The sequence below is a fragment of the Ursus americanus genome, chromosome 30 (assembly GCF_024610735.1).
Source record: "Ursus americanus isolate L20-20 chromosome 30, mUrsAme1.1.p, whole genome shotgun sequence".
NCBI lineage: Eukaryota > Metazoa > Chordata > Mammalia > Carnivora > Ursidae > Ursus > Ursus americanus.
The window spans coordinates 1,927,280-1,951,095 of NC_142156.1; the positions used below are offsets into that span (position 1 = coordinate 1,927,280).

General features: G+C 51.9%; 1 protein-coding gene across 1 annotated transcript in view; it reads left to right on the forward strand.

Moving 5' to 3' along the window:
* Positions 1-23,816, forward strand: part of MYO18B (myosin XVIIIB) — a gene marked incomplete at its 5' end in the record, with an annotated part of 232,250 nt that overhangs the window by 7,468 nt on the left and 200,966 nt on the right. Inside the window, 6 exons of the mRNA XM_045791207.2 lie at positions 897-1,073; positions 5,370-5,568; positions 7,483-7,625; positions 8,452-8,552; positions 8,913-8,976; positions 19,860-20,004. Coding sequence (XP_045647163.2) covers positions 897-1,073; positions 5,370-5,568; positions 7,483-7,625; positions 8,452-8,552; positions 8,913-8,976; positions 19,860-20,004 — 829 coding nt within the window. The remainder of the gene's footprint in view (positions 1-896; positions 1,074-5,369; positions 5,569-7,482; positions 7,626-8,451; positions 8,553-8,912; positions 8,977-19,859; positions 20,005-23,816) is intronic.

Sequence of the window (23,816 nt, forward strand, 5' to 3'; positions counted from 1 at the left end):
TTATTATTTAGGGTATTAACTTTTCTTTTGGTTGATAAGCCCATGTATGTTTTGCATAATTTTTGTAGTATGCCATAAATCTTTTTGAGACTTAGAGTCTAATGATGGGGAAAAAAGGGTCCTGGTGGGCCTCATTCAACATTCCTCCTTCTCTACCCTCTGCTGGCCCCAGGCCCTCTACTCTTGCTGGCGTTCAGAGTTTGTAGCAGGCCCGTATCCTTAACAAAAAGGCTGACCCATGAGGAGCCCAGGCTTGACCCAAACCCCAGAGCATTGGGCACAGAAAACTCTTTGCAGCTGGAAAGAATAGTAGGAAGCCTTTTAGAATGGAGGCCCCAAGGAGAAGCTGCAATCATCCCTTGCTTGTGGAAGAGTCTGGGCTTATTTCCAAGGGATCAATGCATGATGGCTTATCAGAGAAATGGGGCTGTTTGGCCACTGGCCTTCATCCCCGAGTGTCCCAGAACACCCACAGGGCTCCCTGGCAAGACCCAGAGAGGGGGCATCAGGCACGGACACTTGCTCACTCTGGAACACCACCCTTCTTGTGGTGTTTGAGACACGGGAGGCTCTCTGAATTTTGCTGTGTCTCTCCGGAGCATCTCCCCTCCTGGGGCAGTGAGGGCAGGAAGCAGGGCCGGCAGGAGGAGACAGGTGGCTCTCAGGATGCCTGAAGGGCAAAGGAGTGGGGTGTCCTTATTTCATTTGTAGGGTTTGCTGTTTCTCTCTCTCCAGAGTCCTCGCTTTCTGTCCTGGTCTGCGGCAAACAGCTCTCCAGGGACGGGGTCCCCGGGGCTCTGTGTGTGTGTGTGTGTGTGTGTGTGTGTGTGTGTGTGTAGGGGTGGTGATACAAAGGCCCGAGAGGCCAGAGGATAACTCTGTGTGATGCTTCACAGGCCAACCCCCCTGAGCTGGACCAGGCTGAGGACCTGGCCTCCCTGGTCAGTGTCAACGAATCGAGCGTCCTGAATACGCTTCTACACCGCTACCGGGAGCAGCTGCCCCACACCTTCAAGGGGCCAGACCTGATCGTCCTCCAGCCCCCGGGGCCCCCAGCGCCCTCTGCAGGCAAGGTGAGCGGGATCATGGGGCCAGGGCCAGGTGGGGTCCCCTCTGCATCTCAGGAGAGAGCAGGCCAGCCAGAGCCCCCTGCAAACCTGTCTGTAAGTAGCATCCTGCCAGACAGAAGATTGGAGGCATGGTGGGCATCGAGGACCGCCTGAGCCCCTCTCTGTAGAGGGGAACGGTGAGTCACGGCTGGAAACAACGGGGGCATTATAGACTCTAATAATGACAGAAGATACTGAACGAATATCAGCTCTGTGCCAGGCCCTGCTTCCAGCACCTTTACATAGTATGTCAGCTACCGCTCACGCACACCTGAAACGATAGGACTTCACCAGCTGCCTGCGGCCCGCGAGCTCTGCGGGGCCAGCCCTCAAGTTCAGCAAGGAGAGATGGGGTAAAACTCAGGCCGCCAGCCCTTCTGTGCTCCGAACCCCACGCTGCACATTCGAGAGTTCCAGACACCCACATAAATCAGGAACCAGAAGCCTCGATTCTGCTTTTACTTATTTGTTCCCCCCTGCAAAGTATAGAAATGGCCTGTGTTTGGCAAGACGGTCACAGCAAAGGCAAGCTCTCAGCGCCCCCTTGTGGCAACGCCTGCAACCACACCCAAGCCACCTGAGCCCGATCCCCTCCTGGTCCCCCCTCCTCCCCCAGCTGTTGCTAGAGATACTGAAGGGAGAGTCTCCTGGATGCCGGGCATGGGGGAAAAGAGCAGGGAAGAAGACAGAGAAATCTGCCCTTGTGGGGCTTGCATTCTCGAGGGGGAAGGCAGGCCCCCGCTAACAAAGACAACAGTGGATAGGGCCGCTGAGTTTCGGGGAGGAGACAGTGGGGAGGCTGGGACCCAGCGGGGACTGGGTCGCAGCAGTCTTACACGTGGCCAGAAGGATTCCGGAGTCTGCCCTGAGCGTGATGCCAGCTTCCGGGGGTCTTCAGCAGAGACGTGAGACGGTCTGCTGTGGACTATCGAAGGCTCCCCTCGGCTGCTGGGTGGAGGGTAGATGGAGGTGGGATGACGTGTGGGTAGGACAGTTGCTGGAGGTCTTACCTGGGCGCGGTGGTGAGGACTTCACGGTTGGGGAAGGCACAAGCCTCTGGCACAGCCGCTAATGCCCCCTGGGTGCCTTGGAAAGATCATGACCTCTCTTTGGCCTTGTTGTTCTCATCTGTTAATTGGGCATGAAAAGCTGCATCTTGCTTCCAGGTGTACCATGAAACAAATCTATCCATAGCCCCCAAATGATGCTAAATTGTATTAAAAAGGGGGGGCAGTGGATCTGAGCCTCCCTCCAAGACTCCTTTTCTCCAGGACACACCACCCCACCCCATCAGGTGTTCCCCAGCCCTGCCCCGCCCAGCCTGGCTGTCTGCGGGCCTGCGCACGCTCCCCTCCCTTGCTGTGAGGGCTATGCTTCTCCTCGTGCAGCCCCAGGCCTCCGAGCCTTCTAAGAAGCTGCGTGGTTCCTCTTGCTCCTTAGAAGCCCCTGGGAGATTTCGCACAGACCCCTACAGTGAGCCTGATTCTCGCCAACCGTTCTGGACTGAGGCATCCATTGTAGAGCCTGGGCCAAGAAGCCAGAGAGTGGGAGCAGGTGTGAGAACACACTCTGTAAGGAGGAGTTTGAGTTAGGCGACGCTCCAGGCCCCTGTAACCCTGGGATGGGGGCGGGGACCCCTCAAAGCGTCCAGCTTCCCCAAGCCGAACCCGAAACCCCCTTCTAGGCTTTGGCTGAGTCACAGCTGGTTCCTCAAATGGCCACCAGATGGGAGCACAGACCTGCGGGGAGCCTGGGCCTGGGGCCACCTTGAACATGGGCTTGGGGAACCAGGGGCGTGGCTGGGGGCCTCTCTCACTGGGGGCGGCCGGGGGCTGAGTGTGTGCCTGGGGGTGTAGGGGTGCGTGGGGGTGAGCGTGGGGGTGAATGTGTGCCGTGTAGACGGGTACAGCTCTGTGTCACCGTGGCCTCTACCACTGCTGGGCGTCTGTGCCCGCGAGCACGCCTGTGTGCCAGCGCGCCAGGCACGTGACCACGTGTGCACCCGTATGTGTCCACGGGGCCTGGATTAGGAGGAGTCTCCCTTTGCCCTTCCAACCCCCCCCCCCCCCGAGGGGGCTGACAGGTGGGACAGCCTGTGCCCTGAACTTCAGCATTCCCAGAGTGCGAGGTGGCTTTGGGGCTCAGACTCCAGAACCCTCTGCCTGCTGCGTGCCTGAAGGCCGTGTCCAGCCAGTGCGGGTCCTGCTGAGCCCCATGTTTTGTGTCAGGACAGCAACTCATTATTGTGTCTGGGTGTCTTGGGTAGGGAAGACCAGCAGAGGATTGGGGGCGGCCCGCAGCCCCGGGCGGAAGGTCCAGGCGAGGGGAAGAGCCGCCACACTGGGGTTTGCACCCCTGCCTTGCTAAGGCAGTGGAGAGGGCAGATGGGGACTTGCTGGGCCCCGTGGTCGCCTACTTGTCACGCCAGGCTTTGGATGTCCTCCTCCAGCCGGCCCGCTGCGCTGCCCATTTTGGTGCCTTCCCGCTGGCCACTCTGCCTCCCGCCGGCCTCTTCCCTTCTGCCCCAAGCCACGCTCAGCAGACTTCTGTCAAGGTCACCAGTGGTTTCCATGCTGCCAAACACATTGCCAAATGCTCAAGTCTCTGGTTTCCTCTTACTTGTCCCCCAGGAGCATTTGGCATGGCCAAGCCCCCCTCCTCCTGCAGACGCTCCCTTCCTGAGCTCCAGGGCGCCGCTGTCCTGGTTTTCCTTCTGTCCCGCGGGCCCTCCTCTTTAGCCTCCTTACCTGACTGGTCTCCCTGACCTCCCAAGGCCCGTGCCAGTCCCCACACCGCTTGTCTCCTCCTCTTTAAACACCCACTTAGGAAGGCTCATGCCTTTAAAACATTTCCCATGAGATCTAGTTTAATTCTTTGTTTTGTTTCTCATCTGTCTCTTCCCAGCAGAGAGCAAGCTCCGCAGGGCCGAGCTGTTCTAAGTCAGATTTATTAAGGCATAATTTACATACGGTTCGAGTCAACCTTTCTAGCCGGCGGTCCTGTAAGTTTTGGACACACGCGTGTCGTGTGTAACCAACTTCTCCATCAGTTACAGGACCGTTCCCAGTTCTCTGGACCCGTTATCGTCACCCTCCGTCACCCATGTCCTCTTGTCCCTAGAGTTGGGCCTTTTCTCAAAGTCACATAAATGGAACGGTGCAGCCGGTCACCTTTGAATTGGCTTCTTCTAATTCCCACGACGCATTTCACACTCGCCCGTGTTACTGCAGCCGCTGGCCCGTGGTTCTTCTCTCGTGTGCGTGCCCTGGCCTGGCCACTCACCGGGTGACCAGTTGTCCCAGTCTCTCCGGAATGGAGGGGTTTTCCGGGACAGGGGACTTTCGGGGCCCAAACCTTGGGGCCCAAACCTCGATGGCTGCTTACTTTCATTTACTCGTTAAAAGGCACTTGGGTTGTTTCTAGTTTCCGGTAATTTCGAATATATATTCAATAAAACCGGGGCCATTGAGGGTTTTTGGTGAACATACATGGTCATTTCTCTTGGGTTAAATACTTAAGAATGGGACCGCTGGGTCGGATGATGGGCGTATATCTCACTCTTTCCCAGAGTGACCGTCTCATTTTCACCTTCCTACCGGCATTGTATGAGAATTCCAGTTACCCTGTATCTTCACCAGAACTTGGTAGTGGGTGTTAAAAAATTTTTAAACTTTTTTTTTTTGCCCTTCCTTATGGTGGGTAGGGATTTCCTTTACCCGTTTTGCATGGCACCGTGCCCCCCATGCCGGGAACAGTGCCTGCCACATAGTAGACTCTCAATATATATTTTTTTAATTGAATGAAGAGTAAATGATCGGCTGAATCAATGGCTGAATGGAGTGGAGGACCTCAGGTATTGCCTAAAACTGTTATGGCAACTACAGGGCATGCGTACCACCAGCTACCCCATGCCTCCTTCCCTTTCCGTGGCAGACATCACTAATCGATCTTGCCATTTTATCCAGCTGCCTCATTCCAGGCAAGTACTATCCAATAATGAGCTAACGCCTTTCTAAGAGGAGACCCAGACTCAGAATAGGCTCAAAGGCCGCCAAAGGACTCACAGGGAGTCAGGGGCAGGACTTGACCCCAAGGCTGGGCTTTTGCCAGTAAAATTCAAGACTCCTCTGACAAGGCTGGGGTAGGATGACAGGCAGGGACATGGCTCTGGCCTCAAGGCTGGGGTGGGGCACTGTCTTGGAATGCTCCCTGGGCACCGGCTGGGGTGGGAAGACTGATGCCTAAGATATCTTCCTGCAGGTGCCGTCGGGCCGCCGGGATGGCCTGCCAGCCCACCCTGGCTCCCTGGCACAGCGGGCATACTGGGCACTACTGAGCCAGCGGAGAGACCAGAGCATTGTGGCCCTGGGCCGCAGTGGCTCTGGGAAAACCACCTGCTGCGAGCAGGTCCTGGAGCACCTGGTGGCAATGGCGGGCAGCGTGGATGGCAGGGTCTCAGGTACAGCAGTCTACAGGTGACACATTTTGGGGGTGGGTTGGTGTGGAGGGTGGGGAGAGTTGGAGGGGGTGCTGAGTTGCTCCTCCTTATGTCCATTCAGCTAGCATTCACTGAGCACTGTACTTGCTTCTGGGGAGGGCTACCTGTGGTCCTTTGGATACCCTTGTGCAAATTAGAAAAACGTACTCCTTCCTCAAGATATTCACAGCCATCTGTAGGACAATCGTCATACACTGACATTGTTAGAACTGAACGCTTGCCTGCCATGTGCTGGGAAATCATCCTAATAAATATGCAAACTTATGATTGTATGATATAAACAATGTGCCCCTTAGAAAAGGTGTTCTTGTGCAGTGCACAACCTGCTCAACTGTACAGAGGACCCAATAAGTAAAGACAGAAGGGCAGGGCCTATGCTCATGAGGAATTGACAGCCAGAAGGGAAACTGAGCTTTATATATGTTCCAAACTTGAATGCTCTGCACAAAGTGCTGGCAGAGCTGTTTAGGAGAGAGGCAGGGGAAGCCCAGAGGAGAAGGGAGTGGGGGTTTCCTTGAGGAAACAATGTTTCAGCTAGGCTTTAAAGAGAGTGTACCAATTAATAATTATTATTATTATAATATTAATAATAACCATAGTAAACATTGGCTGTGGACATACGTGCCAGGCCCTATTCCAAGTATATTAACTTATTTATTATTTAAAGCAGCTTTATAAGGTAGATAGTATTCTTCGACTATTACAGATGAGGCCATTAAGACTCAGAGAGGTTGACTAGCTTGCCCAAGGTCACACAGCTAATACATCCTGGAGCTGAGAGTCAAACCCAGACATTCTGGCTCCCGAGCCCGTGTCCTCAATGTTTCTTTCATCGTTGCACCCCTAAGGAGCCTTTTTAGACATTTCCCCCCCAATCCTCCCCTACCACGAAACGTCAATGCCGCAGGTATACCATGATTTCTTCATGCAGTGTAGGCATATCTGTGCTTTATACTGTAGAAAGTAAAATTCTCCCCACCTGCAAGAATCAGCATTTGCTCTCTTGGGGGCAATCTTCTCTCTGCTGAGACTACATGGCCCAGGCCATGTTGCTTTTCTAGTCATCACAATTATCATACTGGCCATGCCACCTTTGGAGCAGGTCCTAAACACTTCACTTTAAATTAAAATCTTTTAGTCCTTGTGACAGCCACATGATGGAGGTACTGTGTTATCCCCATCTTCGGATGGGGTATCAGAGGCATAGAGAGGTTGATTTGCCCCAAATTAGGTAAATAGCAAAGGCAGAGCCCATATTCAAATCCCCTTAACCACCGTGTCTGCTGCAGCACTGGGGTGATTCCAAAGCTACACTGATCACCGACTCTTCACCTGACCCACATTAGGGGCTGGGGATAAAACGGGGAGAGGCGCCAGTCTTGGCTCTCTCAAGATGTGGTTCTGCTGTGAGTGCGTGTGTTGGAGGGTGGGAGTCAGGATAGGCTGTATCTAGGTGACTGGCACAGTGCCTAGTGCATAGTAGGTGCCCCATAAATAGTTGTGGAGAGACTGCAGGGCTTTTCAAGGCTGCTGTTACCCTGTGAGCTCCCTCGGAGCAGGTCTGAGAATGTTCATGCCCCGCACTCCTGCATCAGGACCAGGAGGCCCCTGTTACCGGACTGTATCTATCCTGGCCCTGCGTGTCTCCCCTTCTTGACTTAGTCTTGCTCCCCTGCATCCTGCTTGCAGTACTCAGTCAGGGCAGGAGTGAAATGTGGTTTAGTGCTGAGCTGGGGAGATGGTGGGGAGCGTGCTGGAGCTTGGGGCCAGATGGGTCTGGACTGCTGCAGCTGCCAGTGGGGAAGGTGGTTCTGTGAGAGGTGGGGGTGGCAGCTCCTGGGCCATGGGTGACACCCTGCCCCATGCCTTCAACAGTGGAGAAGATCCGAGCTACCTTCACCGTCCTCCGGGCTTTTGGCTCCGTGTCCACTGGCCACAGCTGCAATGCCACCCGTGTTGCCATGGTGATGTCGCTGGACTTCAATGCCACGGGGCGAGTCACAGCCGCTCAGCTCCAGGTGGGTGTTCTGGGCGGGACGGGAGCGGAGGGCCCTTGGTGCTGCAGTGTCCCCAGTCCCACTCAGCAGAGGCCACGCCTCTACGTGGGACCCTGGAATGTATCTCAATGGTTGTGGCTCCCCCAGCTGTGGCCACCTCCTCCCCACCTCGCTCAGCACCCCGGAGCATTGCTGGCCTGTGTGCACCTCCGAATGTCGCAGGGATGAAATATTTATGGGTAAATATATAACTCAGTCTCTCATTAGCTGGGTCTTAAAAGCGTAAGCTGAAATTAAACAGACGCTCGCCAGCCTTCTGCGGCCCCGCCACATGTAACCAACACATGACCTGTTTGTTCCTGTCTCCACGATCGCCAGTGCCGCTCCCCTTTCCACCTCAAACATGCTGTTTGAGCAGAAAATAGGATTAGGTTATCAGAAGGGTGGTTCGTAGGCTGAGCTGGGATAATATCCAGACTCAAAGAAAACTCGTCGGTGCGAAATAAGTCCCTTTTCTGTCCTGGCCCTGCAATTCCCCCATTAATCACCACTTGGGTCAAGTTAGTACGCTTCTGTTAAATATGAGTATGTTGGAGAGTGGCTCTGTTTAATTGTTATTACTTTTGGATGCTTTCATTGGAACGAGGTCTATGGCAGTAGTCGAGTCCCTGGATGGGCTCTGAATCAGTAGGATAAAGGACCACGCAGGTTCCATACGGAGGTGCCCGATGGAGTGCGGACCTGAGCTGTTGCCCCCAAGAGTGCATTGGGGCAGAGGGGCACCCTGATGGGGCTGCCGGCAGGTGTACCTCAAGGGCCAACTACGTCCCGTCTGTTCCCGTTGCAGACGATGCTTTTGGAGAAGAGCCGCGTGGCCCGGCAGCCGGAAGGGGAAGGCAATTTCGAGGTTTTCTCGCAGATGCTAGCGGGGTTGGACCTGGATCTCAGGTGAGTGACAGAGCCGGCGTCTTTGAACTTAGCAGACGGCAAGGACTCATTCAGGTCGACTGCTCAGATATGACCCTGGAGCACGTTCACACAGCCGATCAGCAGAGGACCTGGAGTTAGCATCTGCTCCCCTGGGTGTATGGAGTTTATGATTCTTCATGCCAGGGTTTCCTGGCACTTAGGAAGGGCCATGGAAGGGCAGGGAGTTCAGAATATTCCAGAAACGGGAGTAGGGACTGGGGCAGGCTTTGGGGCCATCGGGGCCATGGTGGGAGCCCTCTGCCATGAGGACCATACGCTCTGCCAGTCCTCTGGTGTGGGCAGCCCCTCCCTGACTTCTAGTCCCTTCTCTGCTTCCAGGACAGAGCTGCACCTGCACCAGCTGGCAGATAGCAGCTCCTTCGGCCTGGGCGTATGGCCTAAGGTAAGGAGGAGGTCCTCCTGGGGGGTGTGAGGGTGTCTGTGTCCCCCTGGCCAGGATGAGAGCCTGATGGAGGGGTTTCCTGCATGACTCTTCTCCTTTGCTGGTGGGGTACGTGGTTGGCAAGGGTTGGTCGTGTGGGGGATGCAAGGGTTGCCTTTGCGGGGGCCTGGGCTGGTAGGGTAACTGGGACTTGTACACATAAGGGGAGCCAGGAGGTGGTATACAGAGAGGTAAGCACGCAGGCTCTGGGCTCAAACCTTGGCTCTGACACTTATCAGATACATGACCACAGACCCAACCTCTCTGAACACTTGTCTCCTCTTCGGTCAAATAATGCGAATGGTAGTCTCTGCCTCATTGGGTCGGGGTGAGGGGTAAACTAAACGATGAACGTGAAGTGTGGCGCACAGGGCTTGGCCTAGATCTATCAACCAGGGACTCTTAGTAAATATTATTGGTGATTCGCATGGGTAGGGGCAGTCAGAGACAGCTTCCTGGAAATGGGCTCTGTGAGCTGGACTTGGAGAGATGGTAGCCACTTGTTTAAAAAAGCCAGGTGTTGACTTGTTTATTCTTTTATTCATTTGTTTATATCTTAACAATTGTTTTATGAGTCACCCCCAACCCCACTATACCTTCCACCAGCTCCCATGCTAGGCCTGGACTAAGTGCTGGGATTATGGCCTCTATTCATGAATTTTTACTCTATCCGGAGAGATGGATGCCAGTATTAATGCAGTCGTGTGAGATACGAATATGCCAGATGTTGGCTGAGATGCTGTGGGCACCAGAGGGTGGTTGAAAGAGCTACTTGGTCTCAGTCAGAGAAGGCTTTTTAGCTCCAGGGACATTTGACAGGGTTTTGAGGGATGAATAGGAGTTCACCATGGAAGGGAGGTTAGATAATTTCCACGCCAAAGCCTTTTTAACAAAGATACAATCTGGGAAATAAATAGTGCTGGAATAATGGGGGAATCCTCATGTCAAAAATGGATTTCAATCCATAACCTCACACCATACTCAGATGTGAACAGAGAATGGATTATAGGCCCAAATGTAAAACTTAAAGCCATACAATTTCTAGAACAAAATAAGGGGAAAATTTACCTGGCTTTGTTTTGGGCAAAGGTTTCTTAGATATGCCACCAAATACACAGTCCATAAGAAGACAAACAGAAAAATTGTATTTCATCAAAATGAAGAACTTCTGTTCTTTGAAAGATACTGTTAATATGAAAATACAAGCCACGAACTGGGAAACAATATTTTCAAATCACATATCTGAGAAAGTATTTGAATCCGGAATATGATAGATGACTGTCTAAACACATAGGTACAACCTGACAAAAAAAGACGGGCAAAAGATTTCAACATACATTTTGCCAAAGAAGATGCATGGATGGTCGATAATGCGCGTGAATATAGGCTGCACTTCGCTAGTCATTAAAGGAATTCAAACTGAAGCCATGATACGTTACCACTGCACAATCACGAGAATGTCTGCATTTTAAACGATCGACCATACCAAGTGCTGGCGACAATTTGGGGCAGCCGGGACTCTCCCACGTTGCTGGAGGGGCTGTAGAAAGTACAACTATTTGGGAAAAGAGTCTCTTAAGAGAGAAAACCTACATTTTCTGCATGATACGCTAGTGTTCTCTTAGGTATTTTTTTTTAAAGATTTTATTTATTTATTTGACAGAGATAGAGACAGCCAGCAAGAGAGGGAACACAAGCAGGGGGAGTGGGAGAGGAAGAAGCAGGCTCACAGCGGAAGAGCCTGATGTGGGGCTCGATCCCATAACGCTGGGATCACGCCCTGAGCCGAAGGCAGATGCCTAACCGCTCTGCCACCCAGGTGCCCCTCTCTTAGGTATTTATACAGGAAAATGCAAGTGCATGTCCAGACAAAGGTTTTAATGTGACAGTTCTCGGCAATTTTATTCATAACAGCCCAAACCTAGCAATGTCTAATAAACGGTGAGTGGCTGTTGGATATCGATGAAGATTGTATATGAGTCAGCCATAAAAATCAATGAGCAACTGGCATATCCAAGAACAGGACGGCTCTCAAAATAACTACGCCGAGTGAGAAATCTCCAATGAGGGATGCCTGGGTGGTTCAGTGGGTTAAGCCTCTGCCTTCGGCTCAGGTCATGATCCCAGGGTCGTGGGATCGAGTCCTGCATAGGACTCCTTGCTCGGCGGGGAGTCTGCGTCTCCCTCTGCCTGCTGCTCCCCTTGCTTGTGCTCTCTCGCTCTCATGAATAAGTGGATAAAATCTTAAAAAAAAAAAAAAGAAAGAAAAGAAAAATCTCTGATGAAAGAGACAATAACTGTATGTGAAACTCTATAAATAGCAGACTGACCAACAGTGACAGAAGATAGGGCAGTGGTTGCCTGGGCATTGGGTGGGGGCAGGAGGAGGGGAGAAAGGATGATAAAAGGGAACTTTTGGGGGGTGATGGATATGTTCATTGTCTTTATTATGGGTGATAGTTTCATGCGTATCAGATTATACCTTTTAAAGATGAGAAGTTTATCCTTTGTCAATTACACTTTAAGGAAGCTGTCTACACACACACACACACACACACACACACACACACACACACTGCTGGGTACTCTCCACAGAATTCGGATTCAGCAGGTCTGGGGCAGGGCCTTGGAATCTGCATTCCTCACAAGTTCCCAAGTGATGCTTCTGCGGCTGGTCGGGGGAACCCCCGCCCCCCAAGAACCAGGGACACAGAGCTGATTTCTCAGTAGCAGTAAGAAGATGCAGCCATTCCATCTTTAAATTCCGGGGGCTGAGCCACTCTTCTTCCGACACCCCGTTTCGCTGGCAGGCATCCACAGTATGGTTTTCTTCCAGACCCTTTCTCCCCATGACTGGGGAACTGTTAGAAGCCCAGACCTTGAGCGTGACCGCACAGGATGAGAGGTTATCCCAGCGCTGGGCTTTCCGGTTTGCGTTAATGAATTTTGGCCAACTGTGTCCATCTGAGTGCACGAGAGGATTGTTTTTGAGGGGACCAGCCCCAGCCTGGTCCTCGTGGGCTCTCCCCAGCCTGACTTTTTGTTAACAGTCTGCACACAGGAACGGGTCACAGTGGGAATCCGTGTCAGGAAGGCTTTTGAAGTAGATTTCTTTTTTTGTGTGTTCCTGGGGGGTGTTTTCTTTAGACCAGTTGATTTGTGGGAACTGGTAGGGTGTTCCTTTGTTCTCTCTCCGCGACCTGGCAGGTATCCAGGGAAACTTTCCTCGGTGTTCTAAGAACAAAAATAAAGTCTGAAAGCTCACTGCTCTTTGATCCCAGCCTGGGCTCGTTTTTCTGGGGCTGGGTGGTCCCAGGACTGACTCAGTAAGGGCATTTGGTGGTCAGGAAATACCCCCCAAGAACGGGAGTTGCTAAGTACAAGCCCCCCAAGTTGCCAGATTGAGAGCACAGAAATACAGGATGCCCAGAACTTCATCTTGTAACGGATCTAATGTACAGCATGGTGACTATCGTTCATAATCGTGTTTATGGCATACGTCAAATTTTCTAGGAGAGTGGATCTTAAGTGTTCTCACCACACACAAAAAATGGTAACTGTGTGAAGTGACGGGTGTCTGCAATCATTTCAGAACGTGCACATATATCAAATCATCACATTGTCGTACACCTAAAATATACAATTTTTATCTGTCAATTATAATTCAGTAAAACTAAAAAAAAAAAAAAAAAAACCCTGCAGGATGCCCAGTTAAATTTGAACTTCAGATAAACATAGAATAATTTTTTTAGTATAATTATGCCCCTAATCCTGCATGGGCAGGCCTGGAGGGTTGGAGTCATATCAGAGAAGGCTGCCTGGAGGAGGTGAGCCCGAGAGTGAAGTTGGACAGGGGCAGTGAGGCCAGCATTCCTGCTCCACCAGATATTACAGGGAAATGTACTAAACCACTACCCATCGTTTATCAGAGATTCAAATTGAACTACATGTCCTGCATTTCATCTGGCAATTCTTTAGCTCAATTCATTCCTGGCTGAGCTTTCTTCCGCCTCCTCCTTAGCCAGTCCCACTGGCTCCGATCGGTTCTGCCCTGACTTCATCTGTAGACCGTGGCTTTCACTGTTCCCTGAGCCTGAGAATTCACTGATGACCGTGGTTAAGAAATGGGTCCTGGAGTCTGATAAATCCAGGTTCAAATTCCAGGACCAGATGGGTGGCCTTAAGCAGGGTGACTTCAATTCCCTGGGCGTCAGTTTCCTCAAAGGTAAAGCTGGGATGCTAATAGTCCCCCTTGCTCCCAAGTTAAATGAGATGAAACCCATCAAGTACTTAGACACTCAGTTTGGACACACAGGGTCAGGTGGGTGGGACAAAGCCTCAGGGGCCCACGAGGCCCCCAGTTCAGCCCCCTTGGCAGTACACACCTTGTTTTTTGTCTCGTTGGGCTTATCTCTGTCCTCTAGTTTATATTTTTAATATAACATTTATTTTTAGGGGCGTCTGGCTGGCTCAGTTAGTGGATCACGTGACTCTTGATCTCAGGGTCATGGGTTTGAGCCCCACGTTGGGTGTAGAGATTACTTTAAAATATATATATATATACACACACACACACATATATATAGAGAGAGAATATATATATATATAATATATATACAACCATATACTATATATAATATATATAACATTAATTTTTTCAAAATTAATTAATGTATACTTCCTGTGAAAAAATTAGAAAAAAGCATACAGGCAAAACCGAAATGATCTCACATACACTCACACAAAAGCATAGGCGCCCATAACTTCGCCATCCGGAGACATCCATTGGTAACATGTTTACAGATCTGCTCTCGGCGTTTTTTCTATGAATATTTGATATAGTTCATAACAGACTGGATGTCATGAAAACTTTCACAAACAATATCTTTAATGACCAGACAGACGTTCCGAGGGGAGTCAGGATTCCCCGAACCGTTTCCCTCATGTTGTCCATTTAATGAAAAGGCTCTAAACCCTTTCTGTAGTTCTTAATAATGAGATAATAAATATCTTTGTGCATCTCGGGGTCATGAGTTTGAGCCCTGTGTTGGGAGTAGAGATCACTTTAAAAATATATATATATATATATATGTATATATTTTTTGTTGTTGTCGTTGTTCTTAATAGCCTGGGCCTCTGTGCCAATATCACTGTTCCCCGCTTCCCAGCCCCCTGACCAGGGAGAGACCTCCTGTTATACGTGTGTGTGATCTCGTTGATAACAATCTGTCATTGTGTTTTTTGCTTATTCTCTGTCTCCCCACCATCCTAAGGTCCAAGAAGGTGGGGGTCTTCACTGCTTGTGTATTTTACGAGGCCTAGCACTGAGCCGGGCACATGGTCATAATAAACGTTTGTTGAGTGAATAAATGAACGAGCAGACCCCACTCCCCACAACTTGGCTAATCGCATCTTTTCAATTTTCTGAATTTTGCAGAACTATATCAATTGCACTTTAATGTATCCCGCGGTGTCTTCAAAGGCATTTCCTGGGGTTTTGGGGACCTCATGTCTCTCTTTGGATCCATTGCCTGCATCCTGGGAGCTGAGGTGTTTGCGGGGAATCACAGAGGAGCTCGGAGAAGGGAATCCGAGAGTTTGGGGCTCTGCTTCCTCAGCCGGCCGGGCCTCTGGGGTCCTCCAACATGGGATTAGTGGCCAGAGGGCCTGGTGCAGGGGGTGGATAAACTCTGCCTCGGCGTCCATGACTCTGATTTGGGGACACTAACTGGCAGCTCATTGACATTGACTCTTCAGTGGATATTTATTGATCTCGTGTCCCAGGCACTGGCACAGAGATAACCCAGCTGGGTCTCTGTCATGAAGAACTCACGGTTTTGGAGGCAGGTGGGGGCTGCCAATGGCCACAGTAGCAGATCATTTGAAGCCAGAATGACAGGTGCTTGAATGAGAGGTGTGTGTCGGCTGAGGCCAGGCTGGGAGGGGTAGAGGCGTATCAAGGAAGGTTGCCTGGAGGAGGTGAGCATGAGCTGGTCTGGTGGTGCACTGAGTGAGTTGGACAGGGGCAGTGAAGCCAGCATCCCTGCTCCACTGAGTGCCCGATGCAAAGGGGAAGACGGAGCGTGGCTGCAGAGCCCAGGATGAGGCGCGGGGCCGTCAGCTGGAGCAGGGCCCCCGGGGTTGGAAGCGCGGAGCCCCGCAGGCTGGTGCGAGACCCCAGTGGCCGCCTCCGCTCACTGACTGTCAGTCCCAGCTCCTGGTCCCTGCCCTGTGGCCTTGCTGCCTGCCACTTTCCGCTTTTAAATGGGACTTATTTCAGATCTGCCAGGCACCGGGACTCATTTGAAATCACAAAGCTTTCATATTATTTTCTTCTTCTCTATAATTTATTTTTCTGCAACCTAGCCTGATTTTTTTTTTTAAAAGTGCCCAGCAGCAGTGATAATAATAATAATCCTTGCCTCCCAGCAGTTTGCTTCTGGCTGTTACCTTCCAGGCTTTGGTCCAAGGGATGTTTATTTTTTATAAGCCAGTTGTCAACTGTGGAGGAATGGTCTCTAAATGGGAAGTTGGGGGGATCACACACTCTTGTAAGGGGCTCTGCCCAGAACCCTCACTTCCTTAATCCCCCTGATGGTCCTTTGAGCAAAGGGATTATTATCACAACTGTTTTTCAGAAGCAGTAACCGGGCTCAGAGAGGTGAAGTGACTTGCCTAAGAGCACACAGCTAGGAAGTGGTAGAGGCAGGGCTGGACCTGACCCCCAATCTGGCACTATTGTCCGTCCCCTTCTGTCGCCTCAATCCTGTGTCATGGCTGAAGACCGTGTGCTCTGGGGTCTGACCGACTGTGCACTCTTGGGTCATTTATCCTCAGTGTCTGCACCCGTGGAATGGGTACAGTCATACCTAGCTGCTTGGTCTGCTCCTAGCAGTGGGGGCCCCGTAGAGTATCTGGCAAGCAGTGATTTTTCTCCTCCCCAGCTGGGTGGCTTTGGGCAAGGGCCTAACCCTCTCTGAGCCTCAGTTTCCTCCTCTGTCAGTCACTTATAAAGTGAAAGTACCTGGTACAGTGCAGCAGGTGCTCGATTCGTGTTTCCTCTTCTCCCTCCTTCAATGGGCTCCCAGGGCCCAGGGAGGGTGTGAAACGCTCAGATTGAGCGTGGGGGCAGAACGGCTCTGGTATGGGGAGCTCCAGGCTCCGGGCTGACCCCATCCTGCCCTCCCCACGTTCTCCAGGAGGTTCACCCACTGGCGTGGGCACCGATGTGTCTTTTGCAAGTGTTCAGCATTTTCCTGCTAGAGCCGACCTCTGGGAAGAGGGTGCTCGCGTGCCAGCTTTCCCTTGGCCAAGGAGGCCTCCGGTAGGCATGGGCTCCATCAGAGAGCAGCGTCCAGCTGTAGCCCGAGGCTCCCCACTGCCCGTCGCTCGGCGAGACAGGCCTGCACGACCGACCTCAGGGTTCTCTGCACCCAAAGCACCACGCTCCCCCAGCCTTGCACCCTTCTGCTTGGAGACTCTTCCTGTCCCCGCCCCCGCCCCCGCCCCCCCAGCGCCCATGTCCCCTCGTTCATTCTGTTTGTTTCACGGACCACTACATCCAGGAAGCCTCAGACCTCCCCCGGCCCCCCAGAGTCTCCCAGTCCTCTCTCCCCCACCCCTGCACTCACTCCGTCATTCCGTTTGCACATCGGTCCCCGTCATTGATCTGGGAGCCGCTCAAGGACATGGGTTCACCTTCCGTGGAGTGCTGGGCATGCACTTGGGCAGCAGGGGGGGAGGGTGTCCCAGAAAGCAGAACAGCCCAGATAAAGGCACAGCCGGAGAGACGCAGTGGTGCTCCGGGACCAGCATTTGTTCGGCACCACTATGTGCCGGGGCTCTATGCTGGGTGCTTTACACACGACTCATTTATTCCTTACAGTGGCCCTGGGAGGAGGGCGGGCTGTGATTTCCATTCTACGGAAGTGGAAACTGAGGACCAGCCAGGGCAAGAGATCCTGCGGCACAAAGTCACCGTGTTGGGAGCACAGAGTCCAGGGAACGTCCAGCTCTGTCTGACTCCAAATCCAAAGCTGGCCTCTCTCAGCATTGTAGGAATCTCGGGGTGCTCTAAGCACAGCCCAGTCTAATGTGGAGAGAGCATTCTGGATTTTTTTTTCCTTCTCGCTAAATTACCTGCAGTCTTTGGTTGACCTTGAGTCTTTGATTGCCTCAGATAAACTCTGGGCATGGTGTGAGTTGGCCTTTTTTTCCATTATTTTATTTAATTTTTTAATATTTATTTTTTTGTTTATTTATTTATTTGAGAGAGGGAGAGAGAGTACAAGCAGGAGGCGGGGCAGAGGCAGAGGGAGAAGCAGACTCCCCACCCAGCAGGGAGCCCGACCTGGGGCTCAATCCCAGGACCCCTGGGATCATGACCTGAGCCAAAGGCAGATGCTTAACCGACTGAGCCACCCAGGGACTCCCAATTTTTTTTTTTTAATTGAGGTGAGGCATAAAGCATATAAAGTGCACTCATTTTAAGCCACTAACTCAGTGATGATGATATTCTTAACCACACCTGTAGCCGCAGCCCAGATCAACACCTAGAACGTTCCCGATCATTCTGATAAAGCCTCGCTCCCTCGAGTCTCTTTGCCTTCAGGCATGTCCCTCCCATTGCAGAGTCATCAGCCTGACGTGTCTTTCCAGAGGCTCCTTTGGCCCGTGCTCGAATCTCGCAGGGATGCGAGTCCCGTGGTGCGGAGTCTCTGCTCTCTGGCTTCTCTGGCTCAGCCCGGGTCTGTGGGATTCAGGCGTGTGGTTGCACGCCCCCCGCGGCTCGTTCTTGTTCACTGGTGGCTGATACGCCAGCACTGTGCCCTGGCTCCACGGCCCTTTGCTTATCCCTCCTCCCATGCATAGACCTTTGGGCTGTGACTTGCTGCATCCCACTAACTTCACCGATCTCTCCGTGCACGGCTGGGATGCAAGGAGTGGCTTACATCCCAGCATTAGGCGGAGGTGTTTGCTTCCCTGGAAATGCAAGGAACTGTAAACATGGTCCTGATCCTAATTGTCTGGTCCCTCTATGTTCTGTTGCAACAGAGCTGTGGGCAGGGGTGGGGGGGGGAGGAGAGGGGAGGGAGAGAAACATTAAGCTTTAGGGAAAGTTTCTCCTTCTCTTCACACGAGCTAAGTGGCAGATGATGGAGTCCGCCTATAATTTAAAGTCAAATGCTCAGAGCTGACAGTGGCGGCCATAATAAATGTGTTGCCACTGTCCTTTTGGTGTCCTTTCGCGGCTGCTTTGAAATCTCATAAATAACCGAGAGCATGTTGGTAAGACGCCTTCCTTTCCTCCGTCTGCTCCAGCGGAGCAGCTGTGGTTGCTAGGTTGAGCTCCTGGTTGCTAGGGATTTTGTGGTCCTGTGGTGGCCCAGAAATATGATGGATCAGTGGAACATGCTTTTGCTATTAATTGAAATATTTTCACAGCGAATCTCTCAATGTCACTGCATGCTTTGACGCCGTCCCAATTGGTTGCTAGGCTTCTTTCCTAGTTAGAAGTGGCTCGAAGGGAGGGGACAAGAGACCTGGACTGGGCATCAGAAAAGCCAGATTCTCGTTCTGCATCTGATACTAATTTGCTGTGTGACCTTGGGCCAGTGTTCTCCCCTCTCTGGGCATTGGGTTCTGCAAAATGCAAGGACCTGCCCGCTTTGACAGCCTACAGTTCATCGCCCACGCTCTGTAAGAGGGCCAAGTGCAAATCAGCTCCTCATTATCTGCTGGTGGATTAGTGACAAAAGAATTCTTGTCCCCAGCTCACTTCCTCTCAGCCCAGCAGGTTTCTGGGCTGAGTCTCCTTGGCCAGATGGTGTGTGCAGGAGTTGCAGACTAATTTTAATATTCAATCAAACATAATTGGGATCATAAATCTGAAAAAGAAAAAAACAACACCCTACAACCCATACACATCTGATCATGTCACTTTCTCTTTCCTCCCGCTTAAAAATCTTGGGCAGTCTCCCATCACTTGCGCTGGGGATGGTGAACTGATTCCACTTGGGTTGCCGAGGCAGATCTGTTGGTGTCGGCTGCAACGGGGGGTGTCCTGAGAAGAACCGGGGACCCACTGGCTTGCTGCGGGCTCTTGATTGATTACTGATCTCTGCCACAGGTGCGGGAGTACAGATAGGGGTCTATACTGCGTGTCTGCCCGTCGTGGTTGGACTTTAAAGCCCGTGCCCTTAACATCATGGGTGAGGCCTTCACAACTGGCACCTGCCAGCTTCTCAAACTTTCTCTCTTCTCTGTCGGCCCCACCTCCAAAAATACCTGCTTCTGTGCCCGCATTCAGTGGCTCACCTGTTGTCTCCTCAGATCTCCTTTGGTCACGTCGTTCCCTCTGCTTGTCCGGACTTATTGCATTAAATTGGTCGATGATGCCTATTTATCTTCCAAATTCAATCTCGGGTTTCTTTCGCCTTCTATGACCATCTCTTTGGCGCTTTTGGGTGGGATCCACGAGCACCTTCCCGCCTCAGAGATTCCACTGTTCCCCACTCATACCCGGACTCCGGTCATGCCTCCTTCCACTGCTCCCTTGAGAGGCCCTCCTGGTCAAGTTCGGGCTTCCCCCGGCTTTGCATCCTTAGGGCCCCGTATGGAGCAGAGCCTCAAAAACAAATCTCCAGAATGGAGAGGTCAGAGAGAAACAATTTCTAGAACTTTTCCTGCAGTCAGAGCCCTGGGTGTCAACCGGCACAGCCTAACTGTGGGTAATTTACCGCACTAATAAAGCGACTGCATGTTTTCCCCAAGTGTGAGCCCCGAGCTGGCACCTCGCCTTTTCTCCACCCTCATGGCCTCTTCCTCTCTCCCTTTGCTCTCAGCCTGAAGACAAGCAGAAGGCAGCGGCCGCCTTTGCCCAGCTCCGCTGTGCCCTGGAGACGCTGGGCATTTCGGAGGGCGAGCAGCGAGCCATTTGGCGGGTGTTGGCAGCCATCTACCACCTCGGGGCGGCGGGGGCCTGCAAAGGTACGTCCTTCCTGCCGAGCTCACCTGCGTGGCCAGCTGTCTGCGTTGGCAGGTGCCTGACAAGGCCCTTCTCTCCATGTGGCGGGACAGGGTCAATCTGTCATCTTCTGTGTCGCTGGGAACTGTTCCCTGGGAGGCTGCTGGACGGGGCGCGGTGAGATGGAAACGGGGCTGGGTTTTTCAAGGAAACCTTGCAGACCGGCATTGTCCAGGGGAACTTTCTGTGATGGCGGAGGTGTTCTCCGTGTGTGTGGTCCAGAACCAGCCCCGAGCTGCACGTGGCTACTGAGCACCTGACAGGCGGCTAGTGCAAGAGAGGGGTGGAATATTTAATTGCATAATGTAAATTACATTTACATTAACATAAATTTAAATGGCCATATGGGACCAGCGGCCACTGCATTGAGCGTGGAAGCTCTAGAACACTTGAGAGATAGCTGGGTCCAAGCAAGAAAGGTGCTGTGTTTCTATTAGACATCTTGGATATGCTCCCCCACCTTACGTGCTGAAGCTTACCCAGCCATCCTTCTTCTCCTGAGTCAGCTCCCTGCCCTGAATTGTCTGTTTACTGATCATTCCTACTTCAACTTGCTTTTGCAAGTGGTTCTGGTCTTCCCTCTTGCCCTCACCCCTCCCTAGCCGATCCTCTGTGACAGCATTTCTGTCCCTGTTTCTCTATTCTTCCTGTTTGCCAGTCTTTTTTTTTTTTGCTTGGACGGTTGCAGTAGTCTCATTGCTAATGTCTGCGTTCCTCCCTCAGCCCATCTTCATTGTGACCCTTGGGCTCTCTTCTAGAAAACATAGGCCTATTGTGCCATTCTCCTGCTTAGAATCCTCCCAAGGCTCTCCCTTGCCTGCGAAGTCAAGTAAAATTCCTTGACTTGGCATTCAAGGCTCCTCACTTCCCTAACCAATTTCTCTGGTCTCTTTTGGCACTGTAAAAAGTCCCGGGGAGACAGTGGAGATCAAGAGCCGTGTGGTTCCTGCCTTCCTGAGGATCGTGATGCCTTGTATTGTGATCGTGACCTTGTCTAGCTCTTTCTAGTAGGGACTGACTTCCTTGGCTCCTAGGGCATAGAGTTGGGATTTACCTGTTGAATGAATATATGTGAATTGAGGTCTGTCCTCTGGGGCCGTGTACCAACTCCAGCTGACATTCTGGGTCATTTGTCTGTGGGCAGCAGACTTCTGGAAAATGCTGGTGTATCATTCCTGCCATCCCCATACTCCTGGGCCTTGGGGCCCATTCTTTCAGTTCTCGTACATGTGAGCTTCATGTATTGGCCCACTGATTTCATTTTGGAAATTTCTAGAAGTTATGTTGAGTCAGAAATAAGTAAGGTAGGGATCCCCCAGTTGGTCCAAACCAAGGACAGACATGCTTGACTCAGTAAAGGTGAAAAATCAAATGCCACTTACCTTTCCAAAAATCAGTCGTGGGCCAGGTTCAACACGTTGGCTAATGGGGCATCACTACCATTTCGCCCGTGGGACTGTAATGTCTCGCTCTCAGCTTCCTTGTCACCAAGACCAATGTGAGTCATGCACACCATGGTGTGAGAACGTGGCCCCATCTCCAACCTGAGCTGCTTTGCTTTCCCTGCAAAGCTCTAATCCTGGTAAAATCTCTACTTCTGCAATTGGCTTTGTCCCCAGGAAGGGTCAGCAAACTATGGCTTGTGGGGCTAAATCCAGTCTGCTTTTGGGCAGCAATAAGCTAAAAATAGTTTTTACATTTCAATTAGATGAATATCTATCTATCTATCTATCTATCTATCTATCTATCTATCTACCTACCTACCTCCCTATCTGTAATATTTGGGGATGTCTGAAAATTCTATGGTGTTCAAATTATAGTATCTATAAAGTTTTATTGGAACATGGTCGTGCCCCTTCATTTACACATCTATGGCTACATTCCTGCCACAATGGCACAGTTGAGAGTTGAGACAAAGGTGGTGTGGCCTGCAAAGCCTCAAATAATTACTATTCTATAGCTCTTTACGGAAGAAGCTGGCCCATCCCATCCTGCATCATCCCATGGAAGAGCACAGCAGCTGGGGGGCTTCGTGCCTCCAAAGTGCCTGCTTGATTTGTTCCGAAAAAAACTCCTCCACCCCCCTTAGACTGAGCCAGGCCAGAGAGAGGATGTTAGGAATCCGGCCCTGCCCCCAACTTGATGTGTGACCTTCAGCAAGTCACCTCTGTCTCTCTGGTCGCAGTTTTAGCAGATGTGACATTCTGCGTTTGAGCCAGACTCAAGGTTCTTAATCTAGCGAATTTGTTTTCTGACTGTTCTGGAGGCTGGAAGTTCAAGGTCAAGGTGCCAGCAGGGTTGGTTTCTCCCAAGGCCTCTGTCCTGGGCTGCAGAGGCTTGCCTTCCCGCCGTGTCCTCACCTGGCTGGCCCTCCACTCCTGTGTGTGCCCGCGTCGGTGTCCTGATCTCTTCTGATTAGGACACCAATCGCATTGGATTAGGGCCCACCCCTAGGACCTCATTTTACCTTAATTACTGCGTGAAAGCTTCGATCGACAAACACAGTCACAATTTGAAGTCCTGGGAGTTAGTACTTTAACATGCAGATTTGGGGAGGACATAATTCAGCCCATAACACAGCCCCATCCCTGAGATGAGCCAACATCTACTTTGTGCCCAGACCTGGCAGAGGGAGGGATGCGAGGGGCTGTGAAAATAGGGTCCCTCCTGTGAATTTAGCATCTTATTAGCAGACAGGAGGCTTCCTAACCGGGACCACCAGCCAGCTTTGGGAGCTGACTGGGTCGAGGCTGGGATTGCAGAGGTCAGAGCAGGAAAGCCCCGAAGGTTCAGAGTCGGGACGTCCGAAGGCTGGGGATGAGTTGAAGGAAGCAAGCCTGTGTTACAGGTTGCAAAGCTGAGATTCTCGGTGCAATTAACCAGGATCGAACACCAGACTTGTCTGAGCTTGGGTGGTCTCCTCTTTCAATGGGCAGAGAATGGGGTTGATGGGAGGATCAAATGGAATATGGGAGAGGAAGCTGAACCAGACTGGGTCCCCTAAAGTAGACCCCGAGACAAAGATTTGGGTGCCCATGTCCTTCTGGGAGGGGATCAGCGCTAGGGGAGGGAGACAGGGCAGGGGAGGCAGGGGATATCACGTGCTTTACTGAGCGCATCACTTCTGGGTGACCGGAGCCCAGCTCCAGTGGGGACCTCTGGGCGACTCGGAGGAATGTGGCTCCCAGTTGTATTACCCGGGGGGTTGAGGGAGCCGCGATATTTACCCACCACCTCCTGCTTCTCCCTGGTTGAAGGTTGCTCCCAGAAGGCATTAACACCCGCACTGCCAGCCTGTCCCGCACTTGAGCTGAGCATGTGCCTGCAGCCAGAGACAGCAGAGGCACAGACAGGCACCCGCAGTGCCAGACCAGGGACGTGTATGGGGAGGCAGGTCTGGGATGGCCAAGGCAAGGGCTGGTAGATCGGTCATCAGTAGTGGCTAGCTCAAGGCAATCCTTCAGCAGAAGGCGAGTCTAGGATTTTGTTGTCAATCCCAGCGTAGGTGACTCTCTCCAGGTGGCCCAGCTGGTTCCTCCTGGCTGCACGGAGCTGACACAGGATTGATTGCACCCCCCTCCCCACGCCCCAGGCATTCTGCAAGGTCTGCAGACGGGTGGGGTCTGCCTTTCGATTGCTACTGTCAGCTTCAACCCTCTCTACCTCCGATACCACAACACAGAGGCCAACAGAGCCCCCTGGCCCACTGACCAGTGACCAGAGGAGTTTGGTCCGTGGGGTTTCTCCCCCTGGGTCCTGTGGGATGCCCCCCCCC